Source organism: Salvelinus alpinus, chromosome 20 (assembly GCF_045679555.1).
Source record: "Salvelinus alpinus chromosome 20, SLU_Salpinus.1, whole genome shotgun sequence".
In the NCBI taxonomy this organism is placed as follows: Eukaryota; Metazoa; Chordata; class Actinopteri; order Salmoniformes; family Salmonidae; genus Salvelinus; species Salvelinus alpinus.
The window spans coordinates 26,744,741-26,765,713 of record NC_092105.1 but is presented as its reverse complement, the minus strand read 5'-3'; the positions used below and the strand labels follow the sequence as shown (position 1 = coordinate 26,765,713).

The following is a 20,973-nucleotide window of genomic DNA, read 5'->3' as shown; positions in this document are numbered from 1 at the left end:
AGTTGACTTGACCATATGTATTTATTTATAGCCTTGTCTTCAAATTGTAAAGACCATGGGATGTGCACCAACCCTGTGTAAGGGGCACTTGGTTTACTACGCATGCGCCCAATTTATCGTTTGCTTCAGGGAAGGAAACATGGCGGCGTCCCTGATTTGTGGCCGATTTTCGGCTAGCCTGAGAAATTCTGGGGCCAGATCGACACTTACCACTGCATCCAAGGTAAGTGTGCGTTGGAAAAAAAGGGAACGAAATCCGGCTGCCTGTAGCTGTGATTACTTTTTTGCTGCCCCATCTTCGACGTCCAAAATTCCCCAAAAAGAGACAGGGTCATATTTGACATTAGCTCATCGCCATTGAGGCTGCTAGGAAACTGGCTATGCTAGCTACCTAGACATTGCTCATGTTTATCTCACTATCTAGCTATTTACTTTCACTTGTTAGCGATGGCAAAATGAATGTATTCATAAACAACTAAATGTATTAAAAGACGAGCCATTTTGGGGGTTCAGGGATTTGCGTTTGCTAACAAGAGATTTTCCGCTCACATAGTTCTAAACACAGTGACCTCCAACACCAAAGCGCCGACGTCAGAACGGGATGAATGGAGGCAATGCGACATCGAGGCTGTCGGCATCTGAGATTTAGCTAAATAGATTAGCTACAATAGCCAGCTAGCTAACTGTCCGATTTATAAGAGTTAGTGGGCCTTTATACATTCGAAAAACGTTTTTGGTGTCGATTCAATTGACGCCCAAATGACATGTTTGATGTATTCCTCTTTCATATCCGCAAACTTCCACTATTGACACACACGTTACTTCACATTTGTGTTGTGTGTATCTGTGTGTGCCCTCTTTTGTATGGATGTAACAATTCTCATTCAGTGTCCTTGCACAGACGATGTACTCCCCCTGACATGAGTAGGTACTGTAATTTCACTGCTTCACTAGTGTTAATGTACCCTCCTCCCTACATCACTTTCTCTCTCCTCTATCCCCTTCTCACTCTACTCCCTCTCTCAAGGTGCTGGGTGGTTCCTCTGGCCTGCTTGGGCCTCAGCAACAGTCCCCCCACCTGCAGCAGCAGCAGAGGAACCTCTCCCTGCATGAGTACATGAGCATCGGTCTGCTCAAAGAGGCTGGCGTCTGTGTGCCCGAGGGCAAGGTGGCCAGCTCACCCGATGAGGCCTACTCTGTTGCCAAGGAGATTGGTAATCTATAGCCTAATAGGATGTGGGCAAATAAATTGCAGTAGAGTAAATTGGGGATAAACACTTTGAATTGACAGTAGGCCTATATTATGTCAGACCAGGTAGTAGTGAGTCTGTATGCATTAACTAACCAATCTTCTTTGATGTTTGACTGAGTCAGGTATGGTCAGAGAGTGGGATGTATACTGTAATCTAGGGATGCCCCAGTATCATCGTAGTGCTATACTGAGAGCTCCGATAGAATGACTGGAAGTTCATAATACCTCATAAGAGTTCAAAAGACAGTAGGGCCAGGACGATACCAGGATCGCAATACTCGTGGAAACAAAACAAAAAGTGGATTTGACTTCTTTAGGAAAACAGCCCTAATGTTGTCTGTCATCCACGGTCACATTTATTTTCAAAAACTGTAGCACACAATATTTTACGTGCTGCAGGTTTTTAAAGGACCAAAGATTTTGGTCTGCTTCGTGTTTTCATTTTTTCCATGTAAAAAAATATTGCTATACTGGTATCGTCACAGCTCTATAAGACAGTGCAGTTTAGGGCTGTCCCCAACTGATACTTTTTTTTGGTATATTTTTTTAGCTTACGAGCTATGACTGCTAACGATATCTAGGGATGGTTCACTGAGTGCTCATATCCAAAATATACACATTTCACCTCACATGACCATTACGCACATTACACATGGTGGGTGTGGAAAAAATGTACTTCAATTCACTTTTGCGCATAGTCAATCACGGTGGTGGAAAAAGTACCCAATTGTCATACTTCATTTAAAGTAAAGATAATAATAGAAAATGACTCAAGCAAAAGTGAAAGTCACCCAGTAAAATACTACTTGAGCAAAAGTCTAAGTATTTGGTTTTAAATATACTTAAGTATCAAAAGTAAATGTAATGACAAAAATGTACTTAAGTATCAAAAGTTAAAGTATTAAACATTTCTAATTACAAATATTAAGCAGACAAGTAGGCACAATTCATTTATTTATTTATTTTATTTACGGATAGCCAGGGGTACACTCCAACACTCAGACGTGTGTTTCGTGAGTCCGCCAGATCAGAGGCAGTAGGGATGACCAGGGATGTTCTCTTGATAAGTGTGTGAATTAGACAATTTTCTGTCCAGCTAAGCATTCAAAATGTAACGAGTACTTTTGGGTGTCAGGGAAAATGTAGAGTAAAAAGCACAATATTGTCTTTAGGAATGTAGTGAAGTAAAAGTTGTAAAAAATATTAATAGTAAAGTACAGATGCCCCAAAAACTACTAAAGTAGCACTTTAAAGTATTTTACACCACTGCTTAATCATAATCAGAGGTACACTACATGACCAAAAGTATGTGGACAACTGCTCATTGAACATCTCATTCCAAAATCATGGGCATTAATATGGAGTTGGTCCTCCCTTTGCTGCTATAATAGCCTTCGCTATTCTGGGAAGGCTTTCCACTAGATATTTGAACATTGCTGCGGGGACTTGCTTCCATTAAGCCACAACAGCATTAGTGAGGTCGGGCAATGATGTTCGGCGATTAGGCCTGGCTCACAGTCTGCGTTCCAATTCATGCCAAAGGTGTTCAATGGGGTTGAGGTCAGGGCTCTGTGCAGGCCAGTCAAGTTCTTCCACACCGATCTCGCTTTGTGGACGGGAGAATTGTCATGCTGAAACAGGAAAGGGCCTTCCCCAAACTGTTGCCACAAAGTTGGAAGCACAGAATCGTATAGAATGTCATTGTATGCTGTAGCGTTAGGATTTCCCGAGACTGGAACTAAGGGGCCTAGCCCAAACCATGAAAAACAGCCCCAGACCATTGTTCCTTCTCCACCCAACATTACAGTTGGTACTATGCATTGGTGCAGTAAGCGTTCTCCTGGCATCCGCCAAACCTAGATTCGTCTGTTCGACTTGTTGTGAAAAAATTCTTACACAGAGACACTCAGTCAGTCTTAAATGAATCATTATTTGTCAGCGTGCTGGAGAGGTTCCAACCAACTCAATGCACCATAGTACACATGTCAATCAGGAGCTCTGCCTGGGCAGACTCAGCAGTTGTCTTATGTGGAACTATACACAGACAAGTTATTTTTGCATGATTTAGCATAATTCATTAATCATTACCGTTTTGTTTCATTCATGTGACCGACCAATACTGTTTCATAATATGTGACAGACCAACACCTCACAAGGCTTCTCCTCTCTAAGCTGAGACCTTGAAACTGATAACTTTCGTTTGTTCTCAAAACAACGTCTCGGCGTACTGCCAAATTGCAGCTATTGATAAGTGAGGATTTGTACAGTCAGCCACTTGCATGAACACAGAGATTGGTTTACATAAATAGGACACACAAATTAGTTACAAGAAAAGCACCAACATTCAAATTCCCATTACAGACTGCCAGATGGTGAAGCACCAGAGAACACGTTTCCACTGCTCAAGAGTCCAATGGAAGTGAGCTTTACACCACTCCAGCCGACACTTGGCATTGCGCGTGGTGATCTTAGACTTGTGTGCGGCTGCTCGGCCATGGAAACCAATTTCATGAAGCTCCCGACGAACAGTTCTTGTGCTGACGTTGCTTCCAGAGACAGTTTGGAACTCGGTAGTGAGTGTTGCAACCGAGGACAGACGATCTTTACGCGCTATTCGCTTTCCACTGCTCCATTGGACTCTGGAGCAGTGGAAACACGTTCTCTGGAGTGATGAAGTCTGAAGGACAAATCTGGGTTGGGCATATGACAGGAGAACGCTACCTGCCCGAATGCATAGTGTCAACTGTAAAGTTTGGTGGATGAGGAATCTGGAGTTGAGGTCCATATGGAAAGGGTTTGTCGATCGGTGTGGACGAACTTGACTGGCCTGCACAGAGCCCTGACCTCAACCACATCGAACACCTTTGGGATGAATTGGAACGCTGACTGTGAGCCAGGCCCAATCGCCCAACATCAGTATCTGACCACACTAATGCTGTTGTGGCTGAATGGAAGCAAGTCCCCACAGCAATGTTCCAATACACAAGGTCAACTTACTAAACTAGTCTACAATGTGTATTACCATGAACTTCAAATAGGCCTACCGGTAGACATTTACGTGTTAAAATAAATATGTGGGTGAACTCCGATTGCTGGTCGCAGTGAAAAAGGCCATGCTCCCATTACTTTCAAGTGCATTTTTGTTTTAAGGTGGGTAAATGCCGTTTACCTTACACTAGGCCTACACCACTGCCGGTAGCCTATCCTCTCAGCCAAGGCAATTTTAAACACATGAACACACGCAGAATAGGTATCCTACATACATGAGTTGAATCAAAGCACATTTTACACCCTAAAGTTGTCCATAATTCATGAGTTAATGCTTGTTCACAGATTGTGTGACATAAAATACTACCTTTCTTTCCTTACATTAATGACATTTGTGAGTGTTTGTCATTATTAAGCATTTTCATGAAAATTACAATTAAATTACAACATTGAACTTCAACCCTGTACAAATTATGGGTCTTGAAGATCTCTGAAAATGCACTGTAAATGAAACTATGCCTATGTAAAATGTAATATTTCGCTGTGAAAACCGTTCTCATGGGCACATAAATCCCAAATAATGTAGGCCTATGTCATTGCAAAATTGAATGCTTCTAACCCAAAGAGTTAACTATAGGCCTACTTTCATTAATGTAAACTTGTTGGATTAATTGGATGTGCAATGGTGTCTAGCTCTAGACTAATTGTCTAGTGACATCATCAATCATCATCAGCTGATCCAGGAAAGAAAACAAGTATTGATAGAAAATAATGATGCTTAAATAAATGCTACTACTTCTGGCCACGGATGTCACGGAGAATGCGTAGACCTGAAAAACAAAGCAATGAGCGCTCTAAACAGCTGACTGACAAAAGCAAATAATGATAAATCAACGGATAAATCGAATGCATTGGAATAAAGGCTATTTTTATCAAATTTGAAAGTATGCCTTCAAAGGAAAATCTATGCATGAAGGAGCTGAGGCCGAAATTCAACGTTTTTAAATTTATTTGACAAGGCAAGTCAGTTAAGAACAAATTCTTATTTTCATTGACGGCCTAGGAACAGTGGGTTAACTGCCTTGTGCAGGGGCAGAATGACAGATTTTTACCTTGTCAGCTCGGGGATTCGATCTTGCAACCTTTCGGTTACTAGTCCAACGCTCTAACCACCAGGCTACCTGCCGCCCCCATTACTGGATGGACAGTGCCGCCACAGAAATAAATGGTTTAAACCATGACAGAGAGCTGGGGGTGTTCGTTTCATTGGGAGATTTTCCTATTTCCCACTGTAAAACATATTTCCCACTGCATTTTAAACAAATAGGAGAATGGTTAGATTAGCATTATCTCAGGGGAGCTGAGCCCCCCCCCCCCCCCCCTTTGCACCTGTAGTTCGCACCATGATGTACAGTTGAAGTCGGAAGTTTATGTACACTTAGTTTGGAGTCATTAAAACTCGTTTTTCAACCACTCCACACATTTCTTGTTAACAAACTATAGCCGGTTAGGACATCTACTTTGTTTACAGACAGATTATTTCACTTATAATTCACTGTATCAGAATTCCAGTGGGTCAGAAGTTAACATACACTAAGTTGACTGTGCCTTAAAACAGCTTGGTAAATTCCAGAAAATATCATGGCTTTAAAAGCTTCTGATAGGCTAATTGACATCATTTGAGTCAATTGGAGGTGTACCTGTGGATGTATTTCAAGGCCTACCTTCAAACTCAGTGCTTCTTTGCTTGACATCATGGGAAAATCAAAAGAAATCAGCCAAGACCTCATAAAAAAATTGTACCCCTCCACAAGTCTGTTTCATCCTTGGGAGCAATTTCCAAACATCTGAAGGTACCACGTTCATCTATACAAACCATGTACTCAAGTATAATCACCATGGGACCACGCAGCCGTCATACTGCTCAGGAAGGAGATACGTTCTGTCTCCTAGATGTGAACGTACTTTGGTGCGAAAAGTGCAAATCAAACCCAGAACAACAGGACTGGTACAAAAGTATCTATATCCACAGTAAAACGAGTCCTATATTGACATAACCTGAAAGGCCGCTCAGCAAGGAAGAAGCCACTGCTCCAAAACCGCCATAAAAAAGCCAGACTACGGTTTGCAACTGCACATGGGGACAAAGATCGTACTTTTTGGAGAAATGTCCTCTGGTCTGATGAAACAAAAATAGAACTGTTTGGCCATAATGACCATCGTTATGTTTGGAGGAAAAAGGGGGAGGATTGCAAACCGAAGAACACCATTCCGACTGTGAAAAACGGGGGTGGCAGCATCATGTTATGGGGGTGCTTTGCTGCAGGAGCGACTGGTGCTCTTCACAAAATAGCAAAAGCAACATCTCAAGACATCAGTCAGGAAGATAAAGCTTGGTCGCAAATGGGTCTTCCAAATGGACAATGACCCCAAGCATACTTCCAAAGTTGTGGCAAAATGGCTTAAGGACAACAAAGTCAAGGTATTGGAGTGACCATCACAAAGCCCTGACCTCCAATCCTATAGAAAATGTGTGGGCAGAACTGAAAAAGCGTGTGTGAGAAGGGAGGCCGACCAAACCTGACTCAGTTACACCAGCTCTGTCAGGAGGAATGGGCCACAATTCACCCAACTTATTGTGGGGAGCTTGTGGAAGGCTACCTGAAACGTTTGACCCAAGATAAACAATTTAAAGGCAATGCTACCAAATACTAATTGAGTGTATGTAAACTTCTGACCCACTGGGAATGTGATGAAAGAAATAAAAGCTGAAATAAATCATTGTCTCTAATATTATTCCGACATTTCACATTCTTAAAATAAAGTGGTGATCCTAACTGACGTAAGACAGGGAATTTTTTTCTATGATTAAATGTCAGTAATTGTGAAAAACTGAGTTAAAATTTATTTGGTTAAGGTGTATGTAAACCTCTGACTTCAACTGTATATAATCCTTTATGACCATATGTAACTCTGATTAATTATGATTGACTATTGATGTTAAATGTTTCCACACCCAGTGTGTTTAGTGGTGAATAGTGACGTGTATATTTTGGGATGTGAGCACAAGTCTGTTTGACTTGACGAAGATCCATTTCGGATGGAAACATTGTCAACAAAGCGGTGAATTGGGATCATAAACAGTGTGCGGGCCTTCTTGTTCTTTACTAGTATTCTTTATTAGCCCAGCACCTAAGTTAAGGATGTGCGTATGACCATAAACTTTTCTAATGAGTAGGACTAAACGATTCACTAAGTACTCATTGCTAACACAGTTTGTTTGGTGGTGGATACAGATTAACTTGACAGCAACAGTCTAGTCATTTAGGGGCTTATGAGTGCATGCTTCTGCTAAAATGGTTGTTAGACAGTGTTTGACAATGTTTTGTGTAGTTTGTTACACACATTATCTCTGTGTATAAGTGGAATGTCCGGCATATCTGTAACAGTTACTGTCGCTCTCTCTCTCTGTGTCTCAGGCACCAAGGATCTGGTGGTGAAGGCCCAGGTGTTGGCTGGAGGCCGAGGCAAAGGCACATTCGAGGGAGGGCTGAAGGGAGGCGTGAAGATTGTTTACTCGTGAGTGTCAGAGACATCTCCTTTCAAACTGCACCCATTTCTACTCTGTCTGACCATGGCAATGTCAATTCTTCTTCACCTTTCTTACAGGCCAGAGGAGGCCCGGGACATCTCCTCTCAGATGATTGGCCGTAAGCTGTACACCAAGCAGACAGGCGAGCAGGGCCGTATCTGTAACCAGGTGTTCATCTGTGAGCGCAGGTACCCCCGTAGGGAGTACTACTTTGCCATCACCATGGAGAGATCCTTCCAGGTGAGGCCATTCTCCGCCCCTCCACGCCTCTCAGGTGACAACAGGTGACACCGTCAGATTTGACAGATTGGTCAGTTGTGTGAATCTTGATTTAAGAATGTTGTTGGTGATGTTACCACTAGATGGTGTAGTGGTAAAGGACATGGGTATGGACATGTTGGAAATGCTTGTGCTCCATGGGACTTGGTTGTCCTGCTGTATGCAGTTGGTCTTTTCACTCAAAAGGTTAGAGATACCAGTTGTCATTCCAAATCAAACTTTATTTGTCACATGCGCCGACTACAACAAGTGTAGACCTTACTGTGAAATGCTTACTTACAAACCCTTAACCAACAGTGCAGTTCAAGAAGAGTTAAGAAAATATTTACCAAATAAACTAAAGTAAAAAATAATAAAAAGTAACACATTAAAATAACAATAACGAGGCTATATACAGGGGTACTGGTACCGAGTCAATGTGCGGGGATACAGGTTAGTTGAGGTCATTTGTACATTGAGAACTTGATGACCGATGGATCAATTCAATCTTTTGTTAAATTTGTCATATTGCTGTGAGAATTATGTTCTATTAATTTGCTCCGTTTCAGTTTGATTGCCACTTGCCACTCAATGACGGTGTAAAATTACTGGTACTAATAATCTATCGGACCCTCCCTCTGAACAGGGCCCCGTGTTGATTGGCAGCTCTCAGGGGGGTGTGAACATTGAGGATGTGGCGGCGGAGAATCCCGACGCCATTGTGAAGGAGCCAATCGACATCATGGATGGAATCAAGATGGAACAGGCTGTTTCGGTACAGTTGGGATCGGGTTGTAAAAATACCTAGTCAGACAAGACAAAGCGAGTGTCAAACTCTTGATTTGTAGCTATTTTGGAGCACGTTTAAACAAATGACTTGTGGCAACATTTACTGTATATTAATATTTGGTCTGTCTCGAGTTTCTATCTCAAGAGAATGGCCCCAGAAGCCTCAAGGCCTCAGAATCATGTTAGTTATCCCCTCACGCAATGTCTTTCAAAGTCAGGGTTGACTTTGATACAGTCTGTGATGCTCATTCAACATGCCATCTCACTTACTACATGTCACATGTGCCTGCAGTGTTTCCATGAACTGACACCTCCTGTCTCTCACATTCACTTTACCTCTTATTGTATTTTGTTCCTCCTCTCCCTCACGTCCTCTCACCTTCAATTGAATTCAAAGTGTTTTACAAGCTGGGAATACATTACTTAGTGTTGCCAAAGTATATATTTTTTCGGTTTCTCACATTTTCTCTCTCCGCTTTCTCTTTCTCCAGATTGCCACGAAGATGGGCTTCCCTGCTGCTCTGATCGACGACGCAGCGGCTAACATAATCAAGCTGTACAACGTCTTCATGAAGTACGATGCCTCCATGCTGGAGATCAACCCCATGGTGGAGGACGCCTCTGGCCAGGGTACACACACATACTTGCTTTTCGTTCCCAGTGATGTTGTTTGTCACGCAAGTGTTAAGTGCTGGGTGAGAGCGTTGCCAGTCAGTGTTAAAATCTTGGTTGGAGGCTTCTCCCGTCGATCTATTACTCACTGTCAATCACGCTCGCTAATGCACTCCCAGTGAACAATCACAGTGGGAATTGCAGTACTTTTAAGTGATGGGCCAATTAGGCAGCTAAACCCAATAGTACTGAAGGAATGAGAGGGTGTTATTGCACAACCAACTGTCATCACCATAGCCATATATGACAGAGTATGGTGGCTGATGAGGGTCAAGTAAGAGGCACTATTTTAGCCTTGAAATGTGAAAAGCTTTCAAGTGCTTATATGTACTTCTAAGGACTTTGTGGTTATGGACTGAATTTACCAACCCTACAAGAAGAGTTGATTGACAGCAGGAATTGCCAATGATGGCCCTTTGACGCTACTACGTCAGTAAACCATACTTTTGGTGATATAGTGTATGTGTACACCACTTCAAATTAGTGGTTTTGGCTATTTCAGGGACACCCGTTGCTGACAGGTGTATAAAATCAAGCACACAGATATGCCATAGACAAACATTTGCAGTAGAATGGCCCGTACTGAAGAGCTCAGTGACTTTCAATGTGGCACCATCATAGGATGCCACCTTTCCAACAAGTCAGTTTGTAAAATTTCTGCCCTGCTAGAGCTGCCCCGGTCAACTGTAAGTGCTATTATTGTGAAGTGGAAACATCTAGGAGCAACAACGGCTCTGCCGCAAAGTGGTAGGCCACACAAACTCGCAGAACGGGACACTCACTACCGAGTTCCAAACTGCCTCTGGAAGCAATGTCAGCACAATAACTTTTCGTCAGGAGCTTCATGAAATAGGTTTCCATGGCCGAGCAGCCGCACACAAACCTAAGATCACCATGCGCAATAACAAGCGTTGGCTGGAATGGTGTAAAGCTCGCTGCCATTGGACTCTGGAGCCGTGGAAACGCGTTCTCTGGAGTGATGAATCACGCTTCACCAACTGGCAGTCCAACAGATTAATCTGGGTTTGGCGCATGACAGGAGAACGCTACCTGCCCCAATGCATAGTGTCAACTGTAAAGTTTGGTGGAGGAGGAATAATGGTCTGGGGCTGGATCGGGCTAGGCCCCTTAGTTCCAGTGAAGGGAGTTCTTAATGCTACAGCAATCAATGCCATTCTAGACGATTCTGTGCTTCCAACTTTGTTGCAACAGTTTGGGGAAGGCACTTTCCTGTTTCAGCATGACAATGCACCCGTGCACTTAGTGACGTCCATATAGAAATGGTTTATTAAGATCGGTGTGGAAGAACTTAACTGGCCTGCACAAAGCCCTGACCTCAACCCCATTGAACGCCTTTGGGATGAATTGGAACGCCGACTGCGAGCCAGGCCTAATCATCAGTGCCCGACTTTACTAATGGTCTTGTGGCTGAATTGAAACAAGTCTCTGTAGCAATGTTCCAACATCTATTGGAAAGCCTTCCCAGAAGAGGGGAAGCTGTTATAGCAGAAAAAGGGGGACCAACTCCATATTATTGCCCATGATTTTGGAATGAGATGTTCGACGAGCATGTACTGTATGGCCATGTAGTGGTCTGTCTATCTTATCTATACCTCAACCCACTGAACCCAGATTCATCCTTGACATGTACAGTACAGCCAACAAATGTTACACAGTAAAGCTATGTCACCTTGGACCAGGCATAACAAAAAGTTCCCTCAAAGTATAAACGGATATCTGCCTCTGGCTGTGTCGTAATGAAGTTACAGGGTCATTGGTTTTGTCGTCCAATGATGATGTCAGCCATCTTTGGCTCAGCCTCTTTCTCTTGTGTTCCTCTGACAGTGATGTGCATGGACGCCAAGATCAACTTTGACTCCAACGCTGCGTATCGCCAGAAGAAGGTGTTTGACATGCAGGACTGGACCCAGGAGGATGCCAGGGACCGACAGGCAGCCAAGGCTGACCTCAACTACATCGGACTGGACGGATCCATCGGGTGTCTGGGTGAGTGCCACAACACACCCACCACTGGTTCACTGCACCACACACCTAGCTTTGGTTCACTGTAGTAACAGTAGTGATAGAAATATTTTGTTATTTGTGTATTCATTCTATACACTGTGTGCGTGTGCAGTAAACGGGGCTGGTCTTGCCATGGCCACCATGGACATCATCAAGCTGCATGGTGGCACGCCCGCCAACTTCCTGGATGTGGGGGGCGGAGCTACAGCCCACCAGGTGATGGAGGCCTTCAAACTTATCACCTCCGACAGGAAGGTAAGGACTGAGAGTGGGGGACACTTGTCACTGTAACTAGCATTTCTCATCTCTGGTGGTCATTGAAGAACCATTAAGCTGCAGTATGTATTCACTGTGGCACAAGCAGGCACAGACATGTCACGTATTCCACACGTCTTCACCCTGACTTCTAACCCCTGACCCCAACTGGAATGAGATGGCTGGGTATCAGGATCATGAGCAGCCTGCAACTTATACTAATGATGTTTTGATGGGGGTAGTGGTAGGGATTAATTACGAATTCCTGATGTTTGGACCTTCAGGAAGGTCATGGTTATACAGTTGAAGTCGGAAGTTTACATACACTTAGGTTGGAGTCGTTTTTCAACCACTCCACAAATTTCTTGTTAACAAACTATACTTTTGTCAAGTCGGTTAGGACATCTACTTTGTGCATGACACAAGTAACAGATTATTTCACTTATAATTCACTGTATCACAATTCCAGTGGGTCAGAAGTTTAAATACACTAAGTTGACTGTGCCTTTTAAACAGCTTGGAAAATTCCAGAAAATTATGTCATGGCTTTAGAAGCTTCTGATTGGCTAATTGACATCATTTGAGTCAATTGGAGGTGTACCTGTGGATGTATTTCAATGACAACCTTCAAACTCAGTGCCTCTTTGCTTGACATCATGGGAAAATCAAAATAAATCAGCCAAGACCTCAGAAAAAAATTGTAGACCTCCACAAGTCTGGTTCATCCTTGGGAGCAATTTCCAAACGCCTGAAGGTACCACGTTCATCTGTACAAACAATAGCACGCAAGTATAAACACCATGGGACCACGCAGCCGTCATACTACTCAGGAAGGAGACGCGTTCTGTCTCCTAGAGATGAACGTACTTTGGTGCGAAAAGTGCAAATCTGGGCAAAGGACCTTGTGAAGATGCTGGAGGAAACAGGTACAAAAGTATCTATATACACAGTAAAACGAATCCTATATCGACATAACCTGAAAGGCCGCTCAGCAAGGAAGAAGCCACTGCTCCAAAACCGCCATAAAAAAGCCAGACTACGGTTTGCAACTGCACATGGAGACAAAGATCGTACTTTTTGGAGAAATGTCCTCTGGTCTGATGAAACAAAAATAGAACTGTTTGGCCATAATGACCATTTTTATGTTGAGAGTAAAAAGGGGGAGGATTGCAAGCCAAAGAACACCATCCCAACCGTGAAGCACGGGGGTGGCAGCATCATGTTGTGGGGGTGCTTTGCTGCAGGAGGGACTGGTGCACTTCACAAAATAGATGGCATCACGAGGGAGGAAAATTACGTGGATATATTGAAGCAACATCTCAAGACGTCAGTCAGAAAGTTAAAGCTTGGTCTCAAATGGGTCTTCCAAATGGGAAATGACCCCAAGCATACTTCCAAAGTTGTGGCAAAATGGCTTAAGGACAACAAAGTCAAGGAATTGGAGTGGCCTTCACAAAGCCCTGACCTCAATCCTAAAGACAATTTGTGGGCAGAACTGAAAAAGTGTGTGTGAGCAAGGAGGCCTACAAATCTGACTCAGTTACACCAGTTCTGTCAGGAGGAATGGGCCAAAATTCACCCAACTTATTGTGGGGAGCTTGTGGAAGGCTACCCAAACATTTGACCCAAGTTAAACAATTTTAAAGGCAATGCTACCAAATACTAATTGAGTGTACGTAAACGTCTGACCCACTGGGAATGTGATGAAATAAATAAAAGCTGAAATAAATCATTGTCTCTACTATTATTCTTACATTTCACATTCTTATAATAGTGGTAATCCTAACTGATGTAAAACAGGGAATTCTTACTAGGATTAAATGTCAGGAATTGTGAAAAACGGAGTTTAAATGTATTTGGCTAAGGTGTATGTAAACTTCCGACTTCAAATGTATAAGGAAACTTTTCAGTAGACCCATCCCCTAGTAGGTGTGTCTTGACAGACATGTCTGGAGATACCTGTAGGAGGGCCCATTCTGGGGGTGAGGTTTAATACTGGTGGAAGCTATGGGGTGACATTTATCTGGGAGATTTTAAATGGGGGATGACTTAAGGGAACACCTATGGGCGTACACATGCTAGTTTACGTAGCCTGAGGTGTGAGGTTTGATAGATGGTTAAAAGCTCTCTGGTAGTAGATTTGTGGGTAATGTTGATGCTTATGATTCTGTTGATGCTATATGATTTTTAGGTTTTGGTTGTTAATTGTCCTTTATGGATTTGTGATCATGCTTTGTGATTGGTTGGTTTTGTCTTGTTTCTACGGTCAATATCTTCAGTCATGTTTTCATGGTCAACATCTCTGCTTGCGGTCCTCAGGTGCAGGCCATCCTGGTGAACATCTTCGGTGGCATCATGAGGTGTGACATCATTGCTCAGGGCATCATCATGGCTGTTACAGACTTGGACCTGAAGATCCCCATTGTGGTACGGTTACAAGGTGAGACTGACCTCCCTCATGGAGTCATCGGCTACTGCACTGACATTTTGTCACGGGTCACCCAGTGACACACACAGTGGGCCGGGAGAGAAGGAAGGGGTGACACCAGGGCAACATTGGAGCGTGGCCTTTTAAAGGTCAAAGAGCAAGCTGCCTGTCAGGATTTGGCTATTCTACTACTTCCACACACAACCTGTGCTGTGGGACCCTGTAGCTCCCAGCTTTATTCCAGATGTACTCAAATAGATTGTGTGTATTTATACAGAACTCGGTCACTCAGTTAAACTAAATGTAATTGGACTAAAATGATTGCCTTCACAAACAAATCATAGACTTCTATTTTACTGTATGTCGTCTTGAGCTATTTTTTCCAGTCATGCAGCCCAGGGATCATCAACTAGAATTTTTTTCATTTTTCTTGAATGGATGATTTACAAATAATTTGTAGACTGTTAATGGACCGCAAGAGGCCTTAACAGATGTAATGTTTAACCTTCCTTACATTTTTATACAATCACATCTCCTTTATAATGCGAGGGAATACTTAGGAACAGATTTCCTAATTGAAAATCACTTGTAGCCGATTTCCTGTTTTTAGTCTTTTATATGATTTATTATGATGAAATAGAACCAGTTGGGGAACCGTATGTAATGTTCAATGCCTTGCATGTATTGAGGCTCTTTCTACTTTCTGCAAAATGTCCTTATCAATGATGATCACCTACTCTAATATGAAATGTAATCTAGACCACATTTATAACAAACGCTATCAGCGACTTACATGAGCAATTAGAGTTAAGTGCCTTGCTCAAGACCACATTGACAGTTTTTCTTTACCTAGTCGGCTCAGGGATTCAAACCAGCGACCAATGCTTTCAACTGCTAGGATACCTGCCACAATATAATAGGACTGAAATGATGAAATTGCAGATTAAAAGCTATATAAAAGAGAACCAAAGAGCTTTGGAAAAGATAGAGGCTGAAGAGAGACTGCTGCTCTGCTGTGTTTCAGGATCTAGAGTGGACGATGCCAAAGCTTTGATCGCTGCTAGCCCACTGAAGCTCCTGGCCTGTGACGATCTGGACGAGGCCGCTAGAATGGTGAGACACACACCTCTCTCCCTTTCTCTACCCCCTTCGGCCCCTCTAAGCACCTTGGGTGTTGTGTGTTTGGTACAGTAGGTCTATGTGAATGTGGAAACTAAGGAATGTCAAGCTTTGTTTGTGAGGGTCCAGAGTAATGGGGTGTGTTTGAGACAAGGGGCATCAACAGGGTAGTGTGTGTGTCCATTGGAACTGTCAGGGTATAGTGACAGTTTAAATGCAGCTCATCGCCATCCTGCCTGGCTGAAGTGACACAGCCTGAGTTTTATAGCTTTGATTTCTGGCGGAGCTAACAGCAGTGGCATTGAATCAGAGCAGAGGCCCCCTTCCTCTTATCTCTCCCCTCACTCTCCCTCAACCTCTAGTCTGGCTTAGGGCTCTCACTGACTCCCACCATCTCTCTCCCTTGTTTTTGGAGTGATCTACTCCAGAGATGAGCATCAGTTAGCCAGCACAGTGGCAGCTTGGCATGACCACCTCATGGAAATTACAGCCCCTCGCAATCAAAACCTTTTTAGCTTTGTTAGTTTTTTTGTTTGTTTTGAAATGAGACAACTCGTATTGTTCCCTGCTACTGTTTAGCTCTGTGCTTGTGTTAAACTATCCTCTTTCTCACTCTCAGGTTGTAAAGCTTTCTGAGATTGTGTCGTTGGCTCAGGAGGCTCATGTGGACATCTCCTTCCAGCTGCCACTCTAAGCCACTCCCCCTGAACCTCGACACCCCACCCCCAGCCTCTCGAACAGCAAGAAGAGCCTCTCACTACTGAGCGAATACTCCAATACAACACGGCCCACCAACTTCTCTGTTAGCTCTGATTCTCTCTCTGTGGCAAGGCTCCAATATACACATGTGCATACACACCACTAATGTGGGAATTTTTGCTCTCCTAATCTTGACTTTCCTCCCTCTGTTTTGTTATGTATGCCATGGCTAGTGTGTATTGTCTGTTCAAATGCAACACATTAACATGCTTTTCAGATCAGACACGGGGCGTTCCTTCAGATTATTCCATTATTACTCGCTCTGTTTTCACTTTCTTTCCGTAAGGAGAGACAATGATTCCTAGTTACCTCCTCTTCCCCCACCTCTCTCCTTCAGCTCCCAGAATGCCTAGCTCTAGTCATAATGCACAACCCCCCCCATCCTTGCTCTTTTCTTTGAGAGGGTGATAGACCTATCTATTTACCGGTACATTTTGGGAGAATTTGTGCTGTCTGTAAAGGTACAGCTAATTCCCCTTAGGCTTCATTCTCCTGGATCACTGGGCTAGAGAGAGAGTTATGTCGCTGTCAGTCATAGTCCTCTCACCCTTTAAATCTCTTCCATCTGCCCCTACAGGAGAGGCTTTTACTGAGTGCTTCTGAGAATGGGAGATGAGATGGGGAAGTTGGCCACTATGCAGAATTTAGCTCATCAGAAGCTAGGGGATAACACTTGGGCTTGTACATTGCTGTTAGGAGGACCTCTTATGTCACTCATTTAATTTCCATGCAATTTTGAATGCATAGCTGGATAAAAGCTTTCTAGTACTCTCGTTTTGAACCAGTAAGAGTTCTATTCTTTGTGTGTGTTATCGAAACTACTGCCTATCTGGTTGTCAGCATGTTTGTGTATTTGTCTCTTCCTTCTCCTCACTCTCCCCTATAAGAGCCTGCTACAGTGTATGTGTAGTCTGCCACTGTCATGGGAAAACCCTTTTTCACTTCATATGACAACACAAATGGGTGTGTGCAGTGTCCTCTCAACTAAACTGTTAAAAGATTGTAATTAAGTCCTCTCCATATCTCTCTCTCTCTCCATTCCTATCTATCTCTGTTACTCCCTAGCCCTCAGAACACAGAAACAGTTATTGTGAGTTGTCAAGACATTTATTATATCTTGTAAATAACGAGACCGCTGTTATCTTCTGTAAAATATTTATGCTTCTCTTGGGGAGTAAAGAAAAGAAAAAAGAAATGTTTGTTTTAGTTTTGTTGCACTTGTACGGTACTTACAATGTGAAAGTTGTCTGCATCTTGTATGGCTGTTTGGCAACAAATGACAACAAAAACAACAGAGGAATTCCTCATCTCCTAGTCCACTGTGTGGATACGTACTATGTTAAAAGTTTAGAAACAGGATTGTGTCAGAGCAGGGTTACCTCCTGTTGCCAGCACCGTCTGTCTCTGTATTGCGCATGTGGACTGTGGCATTGGTTTTGACACGCTTCAAGGATACATTCGCCTTGAGCATCCTTGAAGCCAGGGGCCACAGCATATCAGGAGCTAAAGGCTGTGACTCAGTGGGTTATCGCTGTGTGGGTGGACTGAGTAGGTATACACTGTACTGTAATAAGGTCTTGTGGGTCGCAAGGTAATGGAAGTTTGATTGCTGGAGAGGATATTTTGCATTGCTTTAAGTACGTAACCGCCCCCCCGGATCCTTTTCCCCAGAGCTGAAGATTTGAATCACATTCTGCGCAAGTGTTTCTTTACAAATCAAATCAAATGTATTTATATAGCCCTTCGTACATCAGCTGATATCTCAAAGTGCTGTACAGAAACCCAGCCTAAAACCCCAAACAGCAAGCAATGCAGGTGTAGAAGCACGGTGGCTAGGAAAAGCTCCCTAGAAAGGCCAAAACCTAGGAAGAAACCTAGAGAGGAACCAGGCTATGAGGGGTGGCCAGTCCTCTTCTGGCTGTGCCGGGTGGAGATTATAACAGAACATGGCCAAGATGTTCAAATGTTCATAAATGACCAGCATGGTCAAATAATAATAATCACAGTAGTTGTCGAGGGTGCAGCAAGTCAGCACCTCAGGAGTAAATGTCAGTTGGCTTTTCATAGCTGATCATTAAGAGTATCTCTACCGCTCCTGTGGTCTCTAGAGAGTTGAAAACAGCAGGTCTGGGACAGGTAGCACATCCGGTGAACAGGTCAGGATTCCATAGCCGCAGGCAGAACAGTTGAAACTGGGGCAGCAGCACGGCCAGGTGGACTGGGTACAGCAAGGAGTCATCATGCCAGGTAGTCCTGAGGCATGGTCCTAGGGCTCAGGTCCTCCGAAAGAGAGAATTAGAGAGAGCATACTTAAATTCACACAGGACACCGGATAAGACAGGAGAAGTACTCCAGATATAACAAACTGACCCTAGCCCCCCCACACATAAACTACTGCAGCATAAATACTGGAGGCTGAGACAGGAGGGGTCAGGAGACACTGTGGCCCCATCCGATGATACCCCCGGACAGGGCCAAACAGGAAGGATATAACCCCACCCACTTTGCCAAAGCACAGCCCCCACACCACTAGAGGGATATCTTCAACCACCAACTTACCATCCTGAGAAGGCTGAGTATAGCCCACAAAGATCTCTGCCACGGCACAACCCAAGGGGGGGTGCCAACCCAGACAGGAAGATCACGTCAGTGACTCAACCCACTCAAGTGACGCACCCCTCCTAGGGACGGCATGAAAGAGCACCAGTAAGCCAGTGACTCAGCCCCTGTAATAGGGTTAGAGGCAGAGAATCCCAGTGGAGAGAGGGGAACCGGCCAGGCAGACAGCAAGGGCGGTTCGTTGCTCCAGAGCCTTTCTGTTCACCTTCACACTCCTGGGCCAGACTACATTCAATCATATGACCCACTGAAGAGATAAGTCTTCAGTAAAGACTTAAAGGTTGAGACCGAGTCTGCGTCTCTCACGTGGGTAGGCAGACCATTCCATAAAAATGGAGATCTATAGGAGAAAGCCCTGCCTCCAGCTGTTTGCTTAGAAATTCTTAGAAATTCTTTACCTCTACTTTACTCACACATTTTTGTGGTGACCCTCCCTTCACATTTCTCCCTGTCGATCGTGAATGATAAGTATTTGTTTTACCAGTGAAACGTCCATTCAGCATCTGAACACCAACCATTTGATCGCGGTTTCATGGAGTTATGCATTTAGATCTTGAGTTGTACAGTGTTGTTTAGAAGCAGTCCACAGTTTTTTGAATGATGTTCAGTAGATACATTTTAGAGCAGATGGTGTTAAAACGGTACCGTACCTTTTGCTTTGTTTCTATCAAAGCACATATTTGGCCTAGTGTTATGCTCTGTTGAGTTTTGGCCACGAGAGAAATGCGATCATTCTCACAATCATCCTAAAATCTCATGAGGTTGTTTTTTTGTTGTCTTGCAGTGTCATTATACTATGCTATTGTATTTGGTTCTGTTATTCAGCTTTGATGCAACTTTATTAAACAAGCACCATTTGCCAGAGTAGCCTGTTTTCTAGAAGTAGGGCGCAGAAGCTTCGGGACCTTTAGCTGTCAGGAAGATGGGCCCAGAAAAGTCGGATCCGCAGCCACTCTGTTGCTGGACGTTTCTTTAGATGTTGAGAAGGAAGATGAAAACGATGTAGGGTCTGTTATTGTTTACTTACTGCTTCAAAAAACACACACACCATGATATTTTTCCAGAGCTAGCAGTTAAAGATTGGACTGCCTGGTCCTGATATAAGGACACTCTATATTTGTCCTTCATAAACCTGTTCAAGCTTGGGATAAGAATATGGGTAGACGGAAGGCAAGAACAACACAAGAATTATGGAGATGTTCCCATATTTTAAAGGTAGGGGTGTGTCTCTCATGGCTTCATACATGTGACAGTGGCTGCCAGCATAAAAAGCTATTGATGTAAAATGCATGAATTGTCTTATTTCTATGTGAAGGTGATTGAACACAACCAACATGAAGGTGAACAAATGCTTTGGGTATCATGTAAAATACCTATAGTATACCTGATGATGCGCATGTGTTTTCTGTTCAGGGAAAGTTGCATGTTTGAACATTGAATTACCTATTCTACATACAGCCTTGGTTCAGTTAGCAATGTTCCCCTCTAGCCTTGATCATAGGTTGGCTTGTCAGTGTTAAAAATATAAAAAGCTGACTTTAATCATACAAAGACCCCTGGCAGACGCATTGAATTTATACCTGTAAAGAATGATGCTGGCACGCACACACAATCCCTAACGCCCATCATCGAAGGCACTGCTTTGAAGCCTTTGCAGTAAAAGAAAAAAAAAGCTGCACTGGATAAATTGGTGAAAGACCCCTGACAGAGACATGTCTCTCTCTCCTCTAATCGCCTCTCTCCTCTAATCGCCCCTCTCCTGCCCTCCTTCCCTCTAGCCCGTTTATACATGGTTCTAACATGCGGCTGTTGTCCTGATCTTGTCCACATTTTGATTGTGCCCATTTGTCGACAGGTGTAGACAATCAAAAGACACATTGTGAACAGATTGTGGTTAGATTTTCCTGAGCACCTCCGGAGGTACTAGAAGACGCATCTGATATGGATAGCCTTGAAGTATAAAATAATCATGACAATGAAGGCATACAAATTTGGCCAACCTCCCCAAAAAGAAGTCACATCGGCCAGGTAAGGTAGTAATTATGGACAACGATAACTCCAGACTTAAGATCACGGTCTTCATTAAAAACCAAATGCCTGCTGGCACTGTGATTGGATGCCACAGTCCAATCAAAATTAGATGACGCAGAGATATTGACCCGAATGACAGAAAAAGGGTTCCCACGTCCAACGCCATCACAAAATTCAGCCAATGTC

General features: G+C 43.5%; 1 protein-coding gene across 1 annotated transcript; it reads left to right on the top strand.

The window, feature by feature from the left end:
* The first annotated feature begins 56 nt into the window (after positions 1-56).
* LOC139546588 (succinate--CoA ligase [ADP-forming] subunit beta, mitochondrial) lies at positions 57-17,332 on the top strand. The gene is made up of 11 exons (XM_071355140.1): positions 57-223; positions 1,028-1,214; positions 7,720-7,819; positions 7,910-8,072; positions 8,737-8,865; positions 9,371-9,509; positions 11,397-11,558; positions 11,689-11,831; positions 14,151-14,271; positions 15,284-15,372; positions 15,998-17,332. Exons 1-11 carry the CDS (start codon positions 140-142, stop codon positions 16,070-16,072), a joined length of 1,392 nt encoding a protein of 463 aa, XP_071211241.1. The 5' UTR covers positions 57-139; the 3' UTR covers positions 16,073-17,332.
* The last annotated feature ends 3,641 nt before the right edge of the window (positions 17,333-20,973 follow it).